This window comes from Myotis davidii, unplaced genomic scaffold (genome assembly GCF_000327345.1).
Source record: "Myotis davidii unplaced genomic scaffold, ASM32734v1 scaffold390, whole genome shotgun sequence".
NCBI lineage: Eukaryota > Metazoa > Chordata > Mammalia > Chiroptera > Vespertilionidae > Myotis > Myotis davidii.
In genome coordinates, this window is record NW_006282748.1 from 460,532 (window position 1) to 473,179 (window position 12,648).

At 42.9% G+C, this 12,648-nt stretch overlaps 2 protein-coding genes across 2 annotated transcripts in view; one reads left to right on the forward strand and one right to left on the reverse strand.

Moving 5' to 3' along the window:
* Nucleotides 1-75: 75 nt before the first annotated feature.
* Nucleotides 76-12,648, forward strand: part of RIDA (reactive intermediate imine deaminase A homolog) — a 13,291-nt gene continuing 718 nt past the window's right edge. The window contains exons 1-5 of the mRNA XM_006753180.2: nucleotides 76-236; nucleotides 6,922-7,027; nucleotides 8,927-8,981; nucleotides 9,210-9,278; nucleotides 10,285-10,340. Coding sequence (XP_006753243.1) covers nucleotides 172-236; nucleotides 6,922-7,027; nucleotides 8,927-8,981; nucleotides 9,210-9,278; nucleotides 10,285-10,340 — 351 coding nt within the window. The 5' untranslated portion in view covers nucleotides 76-171. The remainder of the gene's footprint in view (nucleotides 237-6,921; nucleotides 7,028-8,926; nucleotides 8,982-9,209; nucleotides 9,279-10,284; nucleotides 10,341-12,648) is intronic.
* Nucleotides 4,673-12,648, reverse strand: part of ERICH5 (glutamate rich 5) — a 30,687-nt gene continuing 22,711 nt past the window's right edge. Inside the window, exons 4-5 of the mRNA XM_006753179.2 lie at nucleotides 5,300-5,902; nucleotides 4,673-5,085 (exon numbers count right to left, since the gene is read on the reverse strand). The gene's annotated coding sequence lies outside the window, so the exon portion shown is untranslated. The remainder of the gene's footprint in view (nucleotides 5,086-5,299; nucleotides 5,903-12,648) is intronic.

A 12,648-nucleotide genomic window follows, 5' to 3' on the forward strand; every position in this document is an offset into this window, starting at 1 on the left:
GGCCCGGGGCCGCGCAGAGACTACAACTCCCAGAATGCCGTGCGAACCCGCCGGGGCGGAGCGTTTCTGCAGGGATTGCCTGGGGCTGGTCCGTCCGGTGCGGTGAGACGCGAACGGTGCGAGTGCACGGGATTGTTCTCTCCGAGGGGCCTGAAGAGAAAAGGGTTAGCCATGTCGTCCTTAATCAGAAAAGTGATCAGCACCACGAAAGCCCCAACCGCCATTGGTCCCTACAGGTAACTCAACGTGTGGAGCGGACCGGACCCCAGGCGTGCGGGATCGGGGGTTCGGGACTGAGTCCCCCGGGATCTGAGCTGGGGAGGACCTCGGGGTTCATCCGCAACCTTACCCAACACGCGAGGAAACCTAACCAGGGAAAGGGGGCAACGCACCCGGAGACCCACAGTGAGTTAGGAGCACAATGGGAGGGGGACCTGCGCTCCCCGGGACTTCGTCCAGACGTGGGGTGCCTCGCTAGCAGGCAGCCAGCCAGCAAGTGACTCCGGTTGGAAGTGGTCTGTTTTCGAACTTTTTTCTCTCTTTCTTCCTTTTTAACAGCTTTGGGGAACTAAAATTCACATACACCCAAAGTCCATCCCTTTGTACAATTCAGTGACTTTTACTGTACTCACAAAAAAGTGTAGCCATCGCCACTATGTGATCTCAGAACATTTTATCACCTGGAAAAGATACCCTATACCCACTAGCAGTCACTCCTATTCACCTCTTCCCTCAGCCCCTGGCAACCGCTAATCCGCTGTGGGTCTCTCTAGATTTGCCCGTTCTGGACATTTCCTGTACTAAATGGAATCCTACAATATGGAGTCCTTGGTGACATCTTTCACTTAGCACCGGCATTTTCAACTTTTTTCATTTCATGGCGCACATAAACTAATTACTAAAATTCTGTGGCACACCAAAAAATATACTTTTGCCAGTCTGGCCCCCCCCAAAAAAAATTAGGTATCGTTTTGATTCATTAACTCTGGACAGATATTGTTGTGTTGGCTGTTGTCCTTTCTGTTATTTGACAGTCTAAGGGAAAAGAGGTCAGTGCCCCTGACTAAATAGTCCGGTATTGGGTGTTCTGAAAATTATTGCGCACACTGGTTGAAAATCGCTGATTTAGCATAATGTTTGGCTAACCTTCTCTTAACTCGAAGGGTTAACCCTATGCACAGATGCTTAGCAAATCCCTGCACATCCACCTCAGATACTAGTTTTTACAGCACCTATACAAATGCTTTGTGATGTTTTGAATTCATTTGCTCATACTTCCCACTAGTAAAGTCAAATGCAGATCATGACTAAGATCGTTTCTAAGGTTGCCCGCGTGTTCTAGGAAAATACCCATACTGGTTAGAAAGTCTGTCCTGGGCATGTTTATTTCCACTTGTCAGAAGCGCTGCTAAATAGAAAAGTTGATTTCTTTTATGAGACTTTATTTTCTTAAAATGTCTAACCTTTAAACTACTGGATTTTATATGCATTCTTGTAGACTTTTACTTTCCTAATATAATTTTTGTTATTTTTAATTCTTCACTAAACTATAGTCTGTAACCATTTCTCCTATTTTAAAATAGTCCATAGTGTCGGTTCACTGTTAAAAGAACTCACTACAGCTTGTAAACTTCTGCAGCGGGAACACATGAACTTTGACAGACATGCATTGAGTACCCACCATCTGCCACGCACTTCAAGGGATACAAAAATGTGTAAGAACCAAAAAAGAAACATTTTAATTGAGTATGTTGTGTGGCAGGCACCATGACAACCACCTTCTTCTCTGAGTCCCATCCCCATTCTACAAAAAGAAAACTGAAGCTTGAAGTGAACTTGTCCAAGATCAGTCTGTGAATGAAAGTGACAGCTTGTTTTGAACAGTCCTAGCTCCCTTTTCTATTCCACAGTCATGAAAAATAGCACTTCTGTGTGGCAGAGCAATAACTGTTCTCGTAGGGCTAGAAATAAAATGCAAAGGCAGTGAGGGGTACAGGAGGTGGGGAGTGGGGCAGGGGGCAAAAGAGGAAAAGAAAAAAAATTGATGCTAACCTTTAGAAAGAAAAAGATTTAGGAAGACTCCTCAGGGGAGGTAGTCTTTGAGTTGGGTTTTGAAGGTTGGGTTTGCCATTACAATACTGTTTTTATTCTTGATTTTTAAATTACAGTTGAACCCTGAACAACATGGGTTGACCGGTGGGAGTCCACTTATGCACAGCTTGTTTTTCAATACTGTAAATGTATTTTCCTAATAACATTTTCTTTTATCTAGCTTACTTTGTTGTAAGAATAGGGTTTATAGTACATATACAAAATATGTGTCAGTCACCTGTAAGGCCTCTTTCGGTCAACAGTAGGCTATTAGTAGTTAAGGTTTTGGGAAGTCAGAGAAGTTATACGTGATTTTTCCGCTGTTGTGGGGGTGGGTGCCCCTATCCTCACATTGTTCAAGGGTCACGTGTACTCTGTTAAAGACGTCAACAGGAAGTCATGGGGGGAAGCCATTCCAGATAAAGGAAATGACTTGAGGCACAGAGGTAGAAGAATATATGGCATAAAGGTTTGCGGAGGAAGTTTTAGTGATCCAAGTACCATTTTTACTCTTGTTTTTATTCATTTGCCAAATCTGTGTACCACCTATATTATAATTTACTTAACACTTGTCATTGAGATGGCTTACTTAATTTACAAAGGAAACTTTACAACCGTACTCTAAGTAGAAAACGACCCAATAGAAGGTAACAGTAAAAAAATAAACTCCAGTAAACCAACGTTATTAAATTCCAGCTAGATCCTGCAGTGGGCTCGGAACCCAAGGCCTGCTCTCTCTTTGGTGAAGGTGATAGGTTTCTTTAGCTTGATTTCTGAAAGGGATGTTGCTTCTCCCTGGAATCAGAGGACTGCCGTCCTAATCGCTAACACTTCCTGATGCTTACTCAGCACTAGGCACTGTTCTAAGTGCTGTATGTGCACAGGTACTTCCCAGCCTCACTTTTCAGATGAAGAAGGAGAATCGAAAAGGAATCCTTTCCTTGCTGTGACTCAGTGTTTATGTATGACTTACATTTGAACTTTGGGAAACACTGGTTGGTTAGGAGTTAGACTTTGAATTGTTGTTTTGCTTCTTGCTAAAAATTAGCTTTTAGCCAAGTCAGGATTGTGATGGTTTCCAATGATAAACTAAAGAGTATAAAGTTTTATTTGGTATGCAGTGAGGAGCCATCACATGTTTTTAAAGAGGAAGTAACAAGATCAGATCTCTCTCCCTCTTTTTTTTTTTGTTTGTTTTATACTTGTCTGGAGGTGACTGGCAGCAATGGCTAAGTTAGACAAACCTGCTAATCCACAGGTTTGTTTAGCACATCACAAATATCTTTTCTCTTGACACGGATCAGACCTCTTTTAAGAAGAGAATTATAGTCATTTGAGAAGACATTAAGAATAGTTAAGGGAGGATTACAATAAAAGTAGAAATCAGTCATCTTTTTTCTTCTGCCCTGATCCTTCTCCCTCCATCACCCAATGGTTTTACTTCCGTGACCCTTAGCAAAAACAAAGGGGTTATAGGCCGGCTGATGTGACTCAGTGTTTGAATGTCAACCCCTGAGCCAGGAGGTCACGGTTCAATTCCCAGTCCAGGCACATGCCCAGACTTCCTCCTCGATCCCCAGTAGGAGGCATGCAAAAGGCAGTCGATCAGTAATTCTCTCTCATCACTGATGTTTCTATCCCTCTCTTCCTCTCCCTCTCTCTGAAATCAATAAAAACATTTTTTTTTAACAAGCGGGGTGGGGATCATAAAGCCTGGAGCATACACCTTCTTCCAGTATGTACTTTGTTCAAGAATGAACGCCTGAGAGTAATATCCCTGGTTGACTCAAAGGCGGGGGTCAACTATCTGTAAAGCTGCAAGCAAAAAAAGAAGGGGATCTTTATGTGAATATGCAAGTAGGACGAGGGAAAAGCCATCAACCAGAGCTCATTGTGTGGGGACTTTTCAGGACATTGTGTGTCTTGTGCTTTTTCTGTATCCAAAGATGACACAAGGCCACTTGAGATGCTACGAATTTTCAATATTTTATGGAGAAAAAAACATTCCAACTAACGATTTATATCCTGATAAAGTGAATTGGACACGTTTTATAACCATTTGGAAACAAGAGTTTTGGTGCATGGAGTGCACTTTTTGAAAATTCTGGGCCTGCTCCAGGAGGAATTTAGATGTGTTGAACTTTCAGTCCCTGGCATTGGGATGGATGGGGTGTTGTCACTAATTAGCTAATCAGTCAGCACATTTCAGGGAGACTTCAGGTCAGAACCTTGAGAGATTGCCACACCACGTTGCTATTGCATTGCTTTCCCTTTTGCTAGCACACCATCCAAATAGTCGTAATGTTGAAGTGATGGTTCAGGTGGCACAGATTATGATGTGAGAATTATTACTAGGATGTTTTTGAAGAGTTTTATTACCCTTTGACTTGGCTGTAGAACAACATGCTTTTACATTTTCTGGAGCCTAATGACTTGTCTACAGGTAGGATTCTTATGCCCAGGACGCGTCAGCTATCCAGTTATGTTTGTGAACAACCTCTACTAACTCCTAAGAGATAACTCACATAGCTCTGATCATCTCAGAAGTCCAGGGCTTATTTTCTGAGAATAGATGAGTTCCTTTTTATGGTGGAAAAAATATTTTAATGATAATGCGTATGGGCTTAAACTACATTTCAGATATGGGGAGGGTTAAAGGTACTTTTCAAAGGGCCAAGGGTAGCACAGAACAGTTAATAGAGACAGTGCTAGCTGATAGTACTGTTCAACCCGAGAAAAGCTGACACATTAACAAACTCAGCAGTTACCTATGTGTGGGCTAGGGTGAAGCCAGATGGTGGAGAAGAATTCCCAGACTGTCTAAATCCTGTTACCAAGTTTAAAGTTAACCTCTTCAGTTCTCCACAACCCACCCTAAAAGCTAGTAGGTCCTCCAAAAAAGATACTTTAGTGAAAGTCCAAGTTGTTGAAGCTGCCAAGTGGAGAGCAAAACATCAAGAAGTTACCATGTTCCCGCTATGTGTAAGGAATCACCTAGGCCAGGGGTCCTCAAACTACGGCCCACGGGCCACATGCAAATACAAATACTGTATTTGTTCCCGTTTTGGTTTTTTACCTCAAAATAGGATATGTGCAGTGTGCATAGGAATTTGTTCATAGTTGTTTTTCTTAAACTATAGTCCGGCCCTCAAACGGTCTGAGGGACAGTGAACTGGCCCCCTGTTTAAAAAGTTTGAGGACCCCTGACCTAGGCCCTGCACAGCCAGAGACATAAGAAGGCACTGCCCCTGCCTTCAAGGAGTTTACAGTCCCGCACACCCAGGAGTTAGGATAAGAACAGAACTAACTATCCCCCTGTGACTGGTATAAGAAAGGCTCCACCAGAGGACCTCTGGGGCTCAGCAGGCAGAAAGGCTTAGTTTTGCTCAGGAAAAACGTGTGTGTGTGTGTGTGTGTGTGTGTGTGTGTGATGGTTTTCAATGTAGTTTCGTTTACAGTAGCAAAATATTGGAATCAATGTAAATAGTTAAAGTAGATCCAGACAATGAAATGTGCCGCTGTCAAAAGAATGAGAAGCTCTTAACAGGGCAGGGATTCAAATAAAGTGTGGCTCTTAAGACACTGGACAAGACTTCTTTCATGATCATTAGCACAGTCTTTGATGCTAATGTAAAAGCAATGATTCACAGCGACCTAGGGAGCTCCTTCCTTCACCAAAGCAGCAAAACCAGCCGTGTTACCAGGCGCTCAGGCGGTTTTCATGACAAGCCACGTTTCACTGTTTGATCTCTGTGGTCTTTCCCGTTTCCAAGATGAGTTCGCAAAACAATCTTGATGGCAGCAGCATGCTCTGAAAGGATAAAGAAAAGAGAAACTAGCTTCACTAAGAAGCATCAGAATTCCATTCGGGTACATGCTGAAAGAAAACAGCATTACTTTCACATAACAATTCCTCTAAAGCCTTGGCTTGAGAGACTACAGGAAGAAGAATGTCACCGAAAGAGGCCTTCATTGTTCCGCTCCCCATCACGAATCATCCAGTGAGCTTCACCAAGGCCTCTCCTATCATATCACGAATTGCTTACAGGATTTTGTAAAACAAGGCTTTTGTGTTGGGGTGAATCTCTCCTATCATATCATTAATCTTGCTTACAAGATTTTGTAAAACAAGGCTTTTGTGTTTGGGGTGAAAACAGATTTAGGGAAGGTTCTAGCCTTTTTCAAATTAAGCCACCTTCTTAGCAAAACAGTGCCCACTTTCCAGATACTTCCTGGCTGGGCAGACATAGAGGCTTCTCCAGCTTTGTTGGCTGTGGCTTCTATTAGCAAGAACCTTGCCAGCAAGAAAAAGCATTGTATCCCTGCACACTCAATCTTTAGAGCAAGGTCAGAGGACACACAAGGTTTGTCCTACTTTCTTTTTCTTTTCTTTTTTATTGTATTTTTAAAACATGTTTCCATTTAAATGAGACTCTGCATCAATACACAGGGCATGGTCAATTTTCCTTAATTCTTATCCATGAAAAACTGGTATGTCTCCATATGTACCAACAATGAAAACTGAACATAAACTGCTTATACTTCATTTGCCCATTTTTTATTGGGTTATTTGTCTTCGTATTATTGTTATAAGAGTTTTTTTATACATTCTGGAGACAAGTCCTTTTTAAGGTATATGTTTTACAGATATTTTCTTGGTGTGACTTGTGTTTTCGTTTTCCTGATGACATTTTTCAGTAAGCAAAAGGTTTCAATTTTAATAAAGTTGATGATCAGTTTTTTAATTTTACATTTTGTGCTTGTGTCCTAGCAAAGAAATCTTTCAGCCCTGCATTTTCTGTTTCTATTTTATCTATCTGTTCACTGCAGTCAAGCTGTGTTAGTCGACAGGACCCTTTACATCTCAGGACAGCTGGGCATGGACCCTTCCAGTGGACAGCTTGTGCCAGGAGGGGTGAAAGAAGAAGCTAAACAAGTAGGTCATTTTCCACATTTGATGTTTTCTTTCCTATTACTTTTTAATTTTGAGGAGTATTAAAAACCCACTTGGCTGATTTGTTTTAGATAAATTACCAGATAAATGCTTTTTAAGTTACTTACTGATTGATTTAAGACAATTGCATGTCAGTAGAAAGGGGGAAAAATTAATTTTTTAAAATTGATTTTAGAAAGAGAAAGTGGGGGAGAGGGAGAGGGAGGGAGGGAGGAAGGGAGGGAGAGAGAGAGAGAAACATCTATTTGCTGTTCCACTTGTTTATGCATTTATTCGTTGATTCTTGTATGTGCCCTGACCAGGGATCGAACTTGCAACCAATAGGTATTGAGCTACCCGGTCAGGGCAAAAGTTGGAAATTTAATGAATCATTTAACAACCAACCAGTAAAACAAACATACAAACAAAAAGATTATTCCTTCCAAAGTGACTTTAAATCTGAATTATTGACTGTTAACTAAGCTTATTATGGTAATCATTTCACAATAATACTTCTATCAAATTATCATGTTATACACCTACAACTAGTACAGTGTTATATGTCAATTATATTTTAATAAAACTGGGGGGGGGAGCCCCTGAATTATTGAAATCAGATAGCACCTTGCCACTTCCATAAGGATTGGGAAATTTTTTTATCAGGGCCACTGACGCACATAAACAACCTCACCACCACAGAAGTAAAAGTCAGCATTTGTTAGTAAGAGAAAAATATCAAAGATTACATGCAGTATGTTTTCTAAGTAATACTGGGGAATACAGTTTAATCCAATAAGTAGAATTAAGTTATAAATTTAATGCATTCACTGAGTCACTTGTAATATCCATAAAGATCCAGTTAAATAACTTTTTTTTTAAAAAAACAAAAAAGCTTCCTAAACTGGTCTACCTTTTTAATTTTTTAAAAATATAGTTTTATCGATTTCAGAAAGGAAGGCAGAGGGAGACGGAGAGAGAATAGAAACACCAATGATGAAAGAGAATCATCATTGACAGCTGCCTCCTGTATGCCTCCCATTGGAGATCGAGCCCACAACCCTAGGCATGTACCCCAACCTGGAATCAAACCACAGCCTCCTGGTTCATAGGTTGATGCTCAACCACTGAGCCACACTGGCTGGGCAGTTCAATAATTCTTATAAGTGAATCGCTTCTTGGCCTTCCTCCAATTGAATGATCTGTCTGAAATGGGATGAGCCATGATCTCCTTTTGTGAGTAAAAGGTCGCTTCCTCAGTGCTAGCCTGGTGACCTGGCCTCATTGCTCCAAACCCCATTCCCTGAGGCATTCTTTTTTAAAAATAATCTATTTTTATTGATTTCAGAGAGGAAGGGAGAGGGAGAAAGAAAGAGAAACATCAAGTTATTGTTCCATCTATTTATGCATTCATTGGTTGATTCTAAATTCTTTTTTTAAATCATGTGGGTTTTTAAAATATATTTCTGACTCTTTACAGAGAGAAGAAGGGAGAGAGATAGTCAGAAACATCAATGAGAGAGAAACATCGATCAGCTGCCTCCTGTACATCTCCCAGTGGGGATGTGCCCGCAACCCAGGCACATGCCCCCGACCGGAATCGAACCTGGGACCCGTCAGTCCGCAAGCCGACGCTCTATCTACTGAGCCAAACCGGTCTCGGCTCTGCATCTTGGTTTTATTTCATCATGTAACTCTTTATATTGACCTTTTCATATTAATTTAGTTGTATGGATCTAGTGTGATTTATTTAGAGGTGGCCTAGAAAGAGTATAATTTCCTTTTAGGAAAATTTCTCTGCAACATAAGCTATTTAAGGAAGTATTAGCAAAAGATGATTGATTGGATGGAATTACTGCTTTAATGTAACATCCATGCCTTAGGCCTTCTTGTCTTGGTTCACAGGCTCTTACAAATATGGGTGAAATCCTAAAAGCTGCAGGCTGCGACTATAGTAATGGTGAGCAATTTGGTATTACTTCCGTTTCTGTTGGGTATTTCTTTGCTCTCTTTGGAGAATACATGACATCCCGTAATATGTCATGCCATATCTTTGTTGCTTATTAAAATAGTTTTAATTTCAGTCCCATTTTAATCAAGACAGACATAGAACTATGCACTGTTTTTTAAGTAATGTTTTGGATTAGACCAAAAAGCTAACCTTAATGACAATGTATGTATCTTCTAGTGGTCAAAACAACTGTTTTGCTGGCTGACATAAATGACTTCAGTACTGTCAATGATATCTACAAACAGTGTAAGTAATTCGGCTTTATTGCCATTTTCCATTTTAAATAGAAATGAATGTATTAGCTTCAATGAGTGTGCATTATGAATTAAGAGAGGAGATGCTAAAAAAAAAAATGGTCATAGAGTTTGTCCTAAAATAACAGATAGTCTGATTGGACACATATAGTGTGCCTCCATGAGAAAATCCAAGACATTTATTTATATTCTATTCCCTAGAATAATATACTACAGCCCTATAAATCCATTTTCCTAAAGCTTAATTTTGTTACGCCCTTATCAGGCTTTTTAAGCCCTCCTAATGATTTTTGAACATAGATTGCATTTATTATCGCTATGATACGGTCTAGCCACCGTCTCTTTCTTGGCTCTCAGAACCATCAGCTGTTTAGTGACTGAACATTTCTGTGCTCTGGCTTCCTCAGATATAAAATAGGGATGAAACCTAATAGGGTTGTCGGAATGCCTAAGAGAGTCATTACAACATGTAAACACATTAGAACAGATGCCACTGTGTTGTAAGCACTTAGTAAATGTTATCTATTAACATTGTTGTCTCCATGGAGAAAATGGGTGTCCCTACCAACTGGTGAGGTGAGACGAAGGTGTAACTTGGAAAAAGCATCATTGCGTACTCTGTGCTGAAGAAATGGCCAGAGTAAACCGAAGTTACAGACGCGGTGCCTGCCAGAATCACTAGGGATGGGCGGCTCTTCCCCACTTAGATAATTATTTTATAACTTTAAAAACAATCCCCTTCACATCAAATAAGATCAAAGTGAGTATTTTCACTTTTTCCCCCGAAAGCTAAGACATTTTAAAAAGTACTAGAATATCGCATAGGACTCATATGGCAAAATATTTTACCAAACAAACACGAGTGAGACTCCTTTGTCTGGTGTCACACGTCTCTAAGAACCAAGAATCCTGTGAAGCGCTTTCCCAGAGCTCAGGTTCTGCAGGGCTGGGTACCAATACAGCATCCGAGAGCTAAAACGCAATTCTGTTACATTTAGATTTCAAGAGCCATTTTCCCGCGAGAGCTGCTTACCAGGTTGCTGCTTTGCCTAGAGTAAGTACACCTTAAGATGTCTAATGTACACAATTTTAAATTTCTATCTACACTGCTTTCTGAAGAGAACAAACTAAGCCCTGTAGCAGGAAACTCCTTTAAAAGAAGCAGCAGTTCCAGCTTTCCAGGGACTTAAGGTCTAAAAGGAAACACTCAGTATTACATGCATAGGGGGTGGCGGAGATTAAGAAACTTAAGAAAATTAAAAACTTAGTCTTAAAAATTCAGAAAGTTAAAAATTAAGGCCACACATGAACACAACACAATCAGAGTACTTACATTGTGAGAAAAAGTAAAATAGCAGCGATAGTGTTTCATTGTTATTTAGAGACTATATAAATTGAGCCAGATTTGTGAGGGGTTGTTTTAATTTAATTGGTTGTTACTTGGAATGATCAGACTATAAGACTTATTAAGGTAATTAGAGGCCCAGTGCACAAAATTCATACACGGAGGGCCCCCTTCAGTCCAGCCTGCACCCTCACCAATCCGGGACCCCTCAGGGGATGTCCAACTGCGGTTTAGGCCCGATCCCAGTCGGACATCCCTCTCACAATCCAGGACCGCTGGTTCCTAACTGCTCATCTGCCTGCCTGCCTGATCACCCCCAACTGCTCCCCTACTGACACAGGGACCATGGGTGGACGGCTTCGCCACAGCTGCTCAGGACCACAGGGCGGGTAGCTTGTCCCTCTCCCAGGCCACAGGTGCACCCGCTGGCACCCAGGACTATGGGGCATGTGGCTTGTCCATCTCCTGGGGCACAGGTGCAAGTGCAGCCACTGGCACCTAGGACTGTGGGGCGGGAGGCTTGTCCCTCTCCCAAGCCACAGCCTGGCTGGTCCCCATTCCTCTCTCCCCAGTGTTGAGTGTCTGAGCCGTTATGGCATGAGGGCGTGAGGGTGTGATGACCCTTTGCATATTAGCTCTTTATTGTATAGAATGTAAGACTTATTAAGGTAACCAGAGGCCCAGTGCACAAAATTCATACACGGAGGGGGGCGGGGAAGGTCCCCTTCAGTCCAGCCTGCACCCTCACCAATCCAGGACCCCTCAGGGGATGTCTAACTGCCGGTTTAGGCCTGATCCCAGGGATTGGGCCTAAAGCGGCAGTCGGACATCCCTCTCACAATCCAGGACCGCTGGTTCCTAACTGCTCATCTGCCTGCCTGCCTGATTGCCCCTAACTATCCCTGCCTGCCAGTCTGATCACCCCCTAACAACTCCCCTGCTGGCCTGATCGACGCCTAACTGCTCCCCTGCCAGCCTGATCCCCCCCAACTGCTTTCCCCTGACGGCCTGATCACCCTCAATTTCTCTACCCTTTTGGACTGAGTGCCCCCAACTGCCCTCCCCTGCTGTAACTCACCTCCTCCACCAGGACCTGACTCCTCCACGGTATAGCAGCAGGCACTTTGAACTTGGAGTCACAGGTGTGGGTGTGAACCTCGACCATTTAGCTTTGTGTCCTGGGACAGGCTGAATAACCTCTCTAACATCAGTGTGTCAACCTCTGAACTGAGGAGAGCACCCTGTCTGACAGCCACTGTGTGAGCCACAGGAGCTGATGCACACGAACGCGATCAGCATGGCCGCCCGCCTTTCAGAGGCTCGCAGTGAAGGTTTCCCTCTCCTTGCCGTCTTTGAAGAGTTTAATGTTAGCCCGGCTGGTGGGGCTCAATAGTTGAGTGTTGACCCATGAACCAAAAGGTCACCGGTTTGATTCCCAGTCAGTGCACATGCCCAGTTTGCGGGCACCATCCCCAGTAGGGGTGCATGCAGGAGGCAGCTGATGGATGATGTTTCTCTCTCATTGATTTTTCTGACCTGGTCGCCCCCAACTGCACGCCCCCACCACCGACCTGGTCACCCCACGCAGCCCGCTATTCAGTTATTACTGTGACGGTGTCCTGGAAAATTTGCATATTCCTCTATCATTAGTATAGATGGGTATAGCAGCAGGCACTTTGAACTTGGAGTCACAGGTGTGGGTGTGAACCTCGACCATTTAGCTTTGTGTCCTGGGACAGGCTGAATAACCTCTCTAACATCAGTGTGTCAACCTCTGAACTGAGGAGAGCACCCTGTCTGACAGCCACTGTGTGAGCCACAGGAGCTGATGCACACGAACGCGATCAGCATGGCCGCCCGCCTTTCAGAGGCTCGCAGTGAAGGTTTCCCTCTCCTTGCCGTCTTTGAAGAGTTTAATGTTAGCCCGGCTGGTGGGGCTCAATAGTTGAGTGTTGACCCATGAACCAAAAGGTCACCGGTTTGATTCCCAGTCAGTGCACATGCCCAGTTTGCAGCA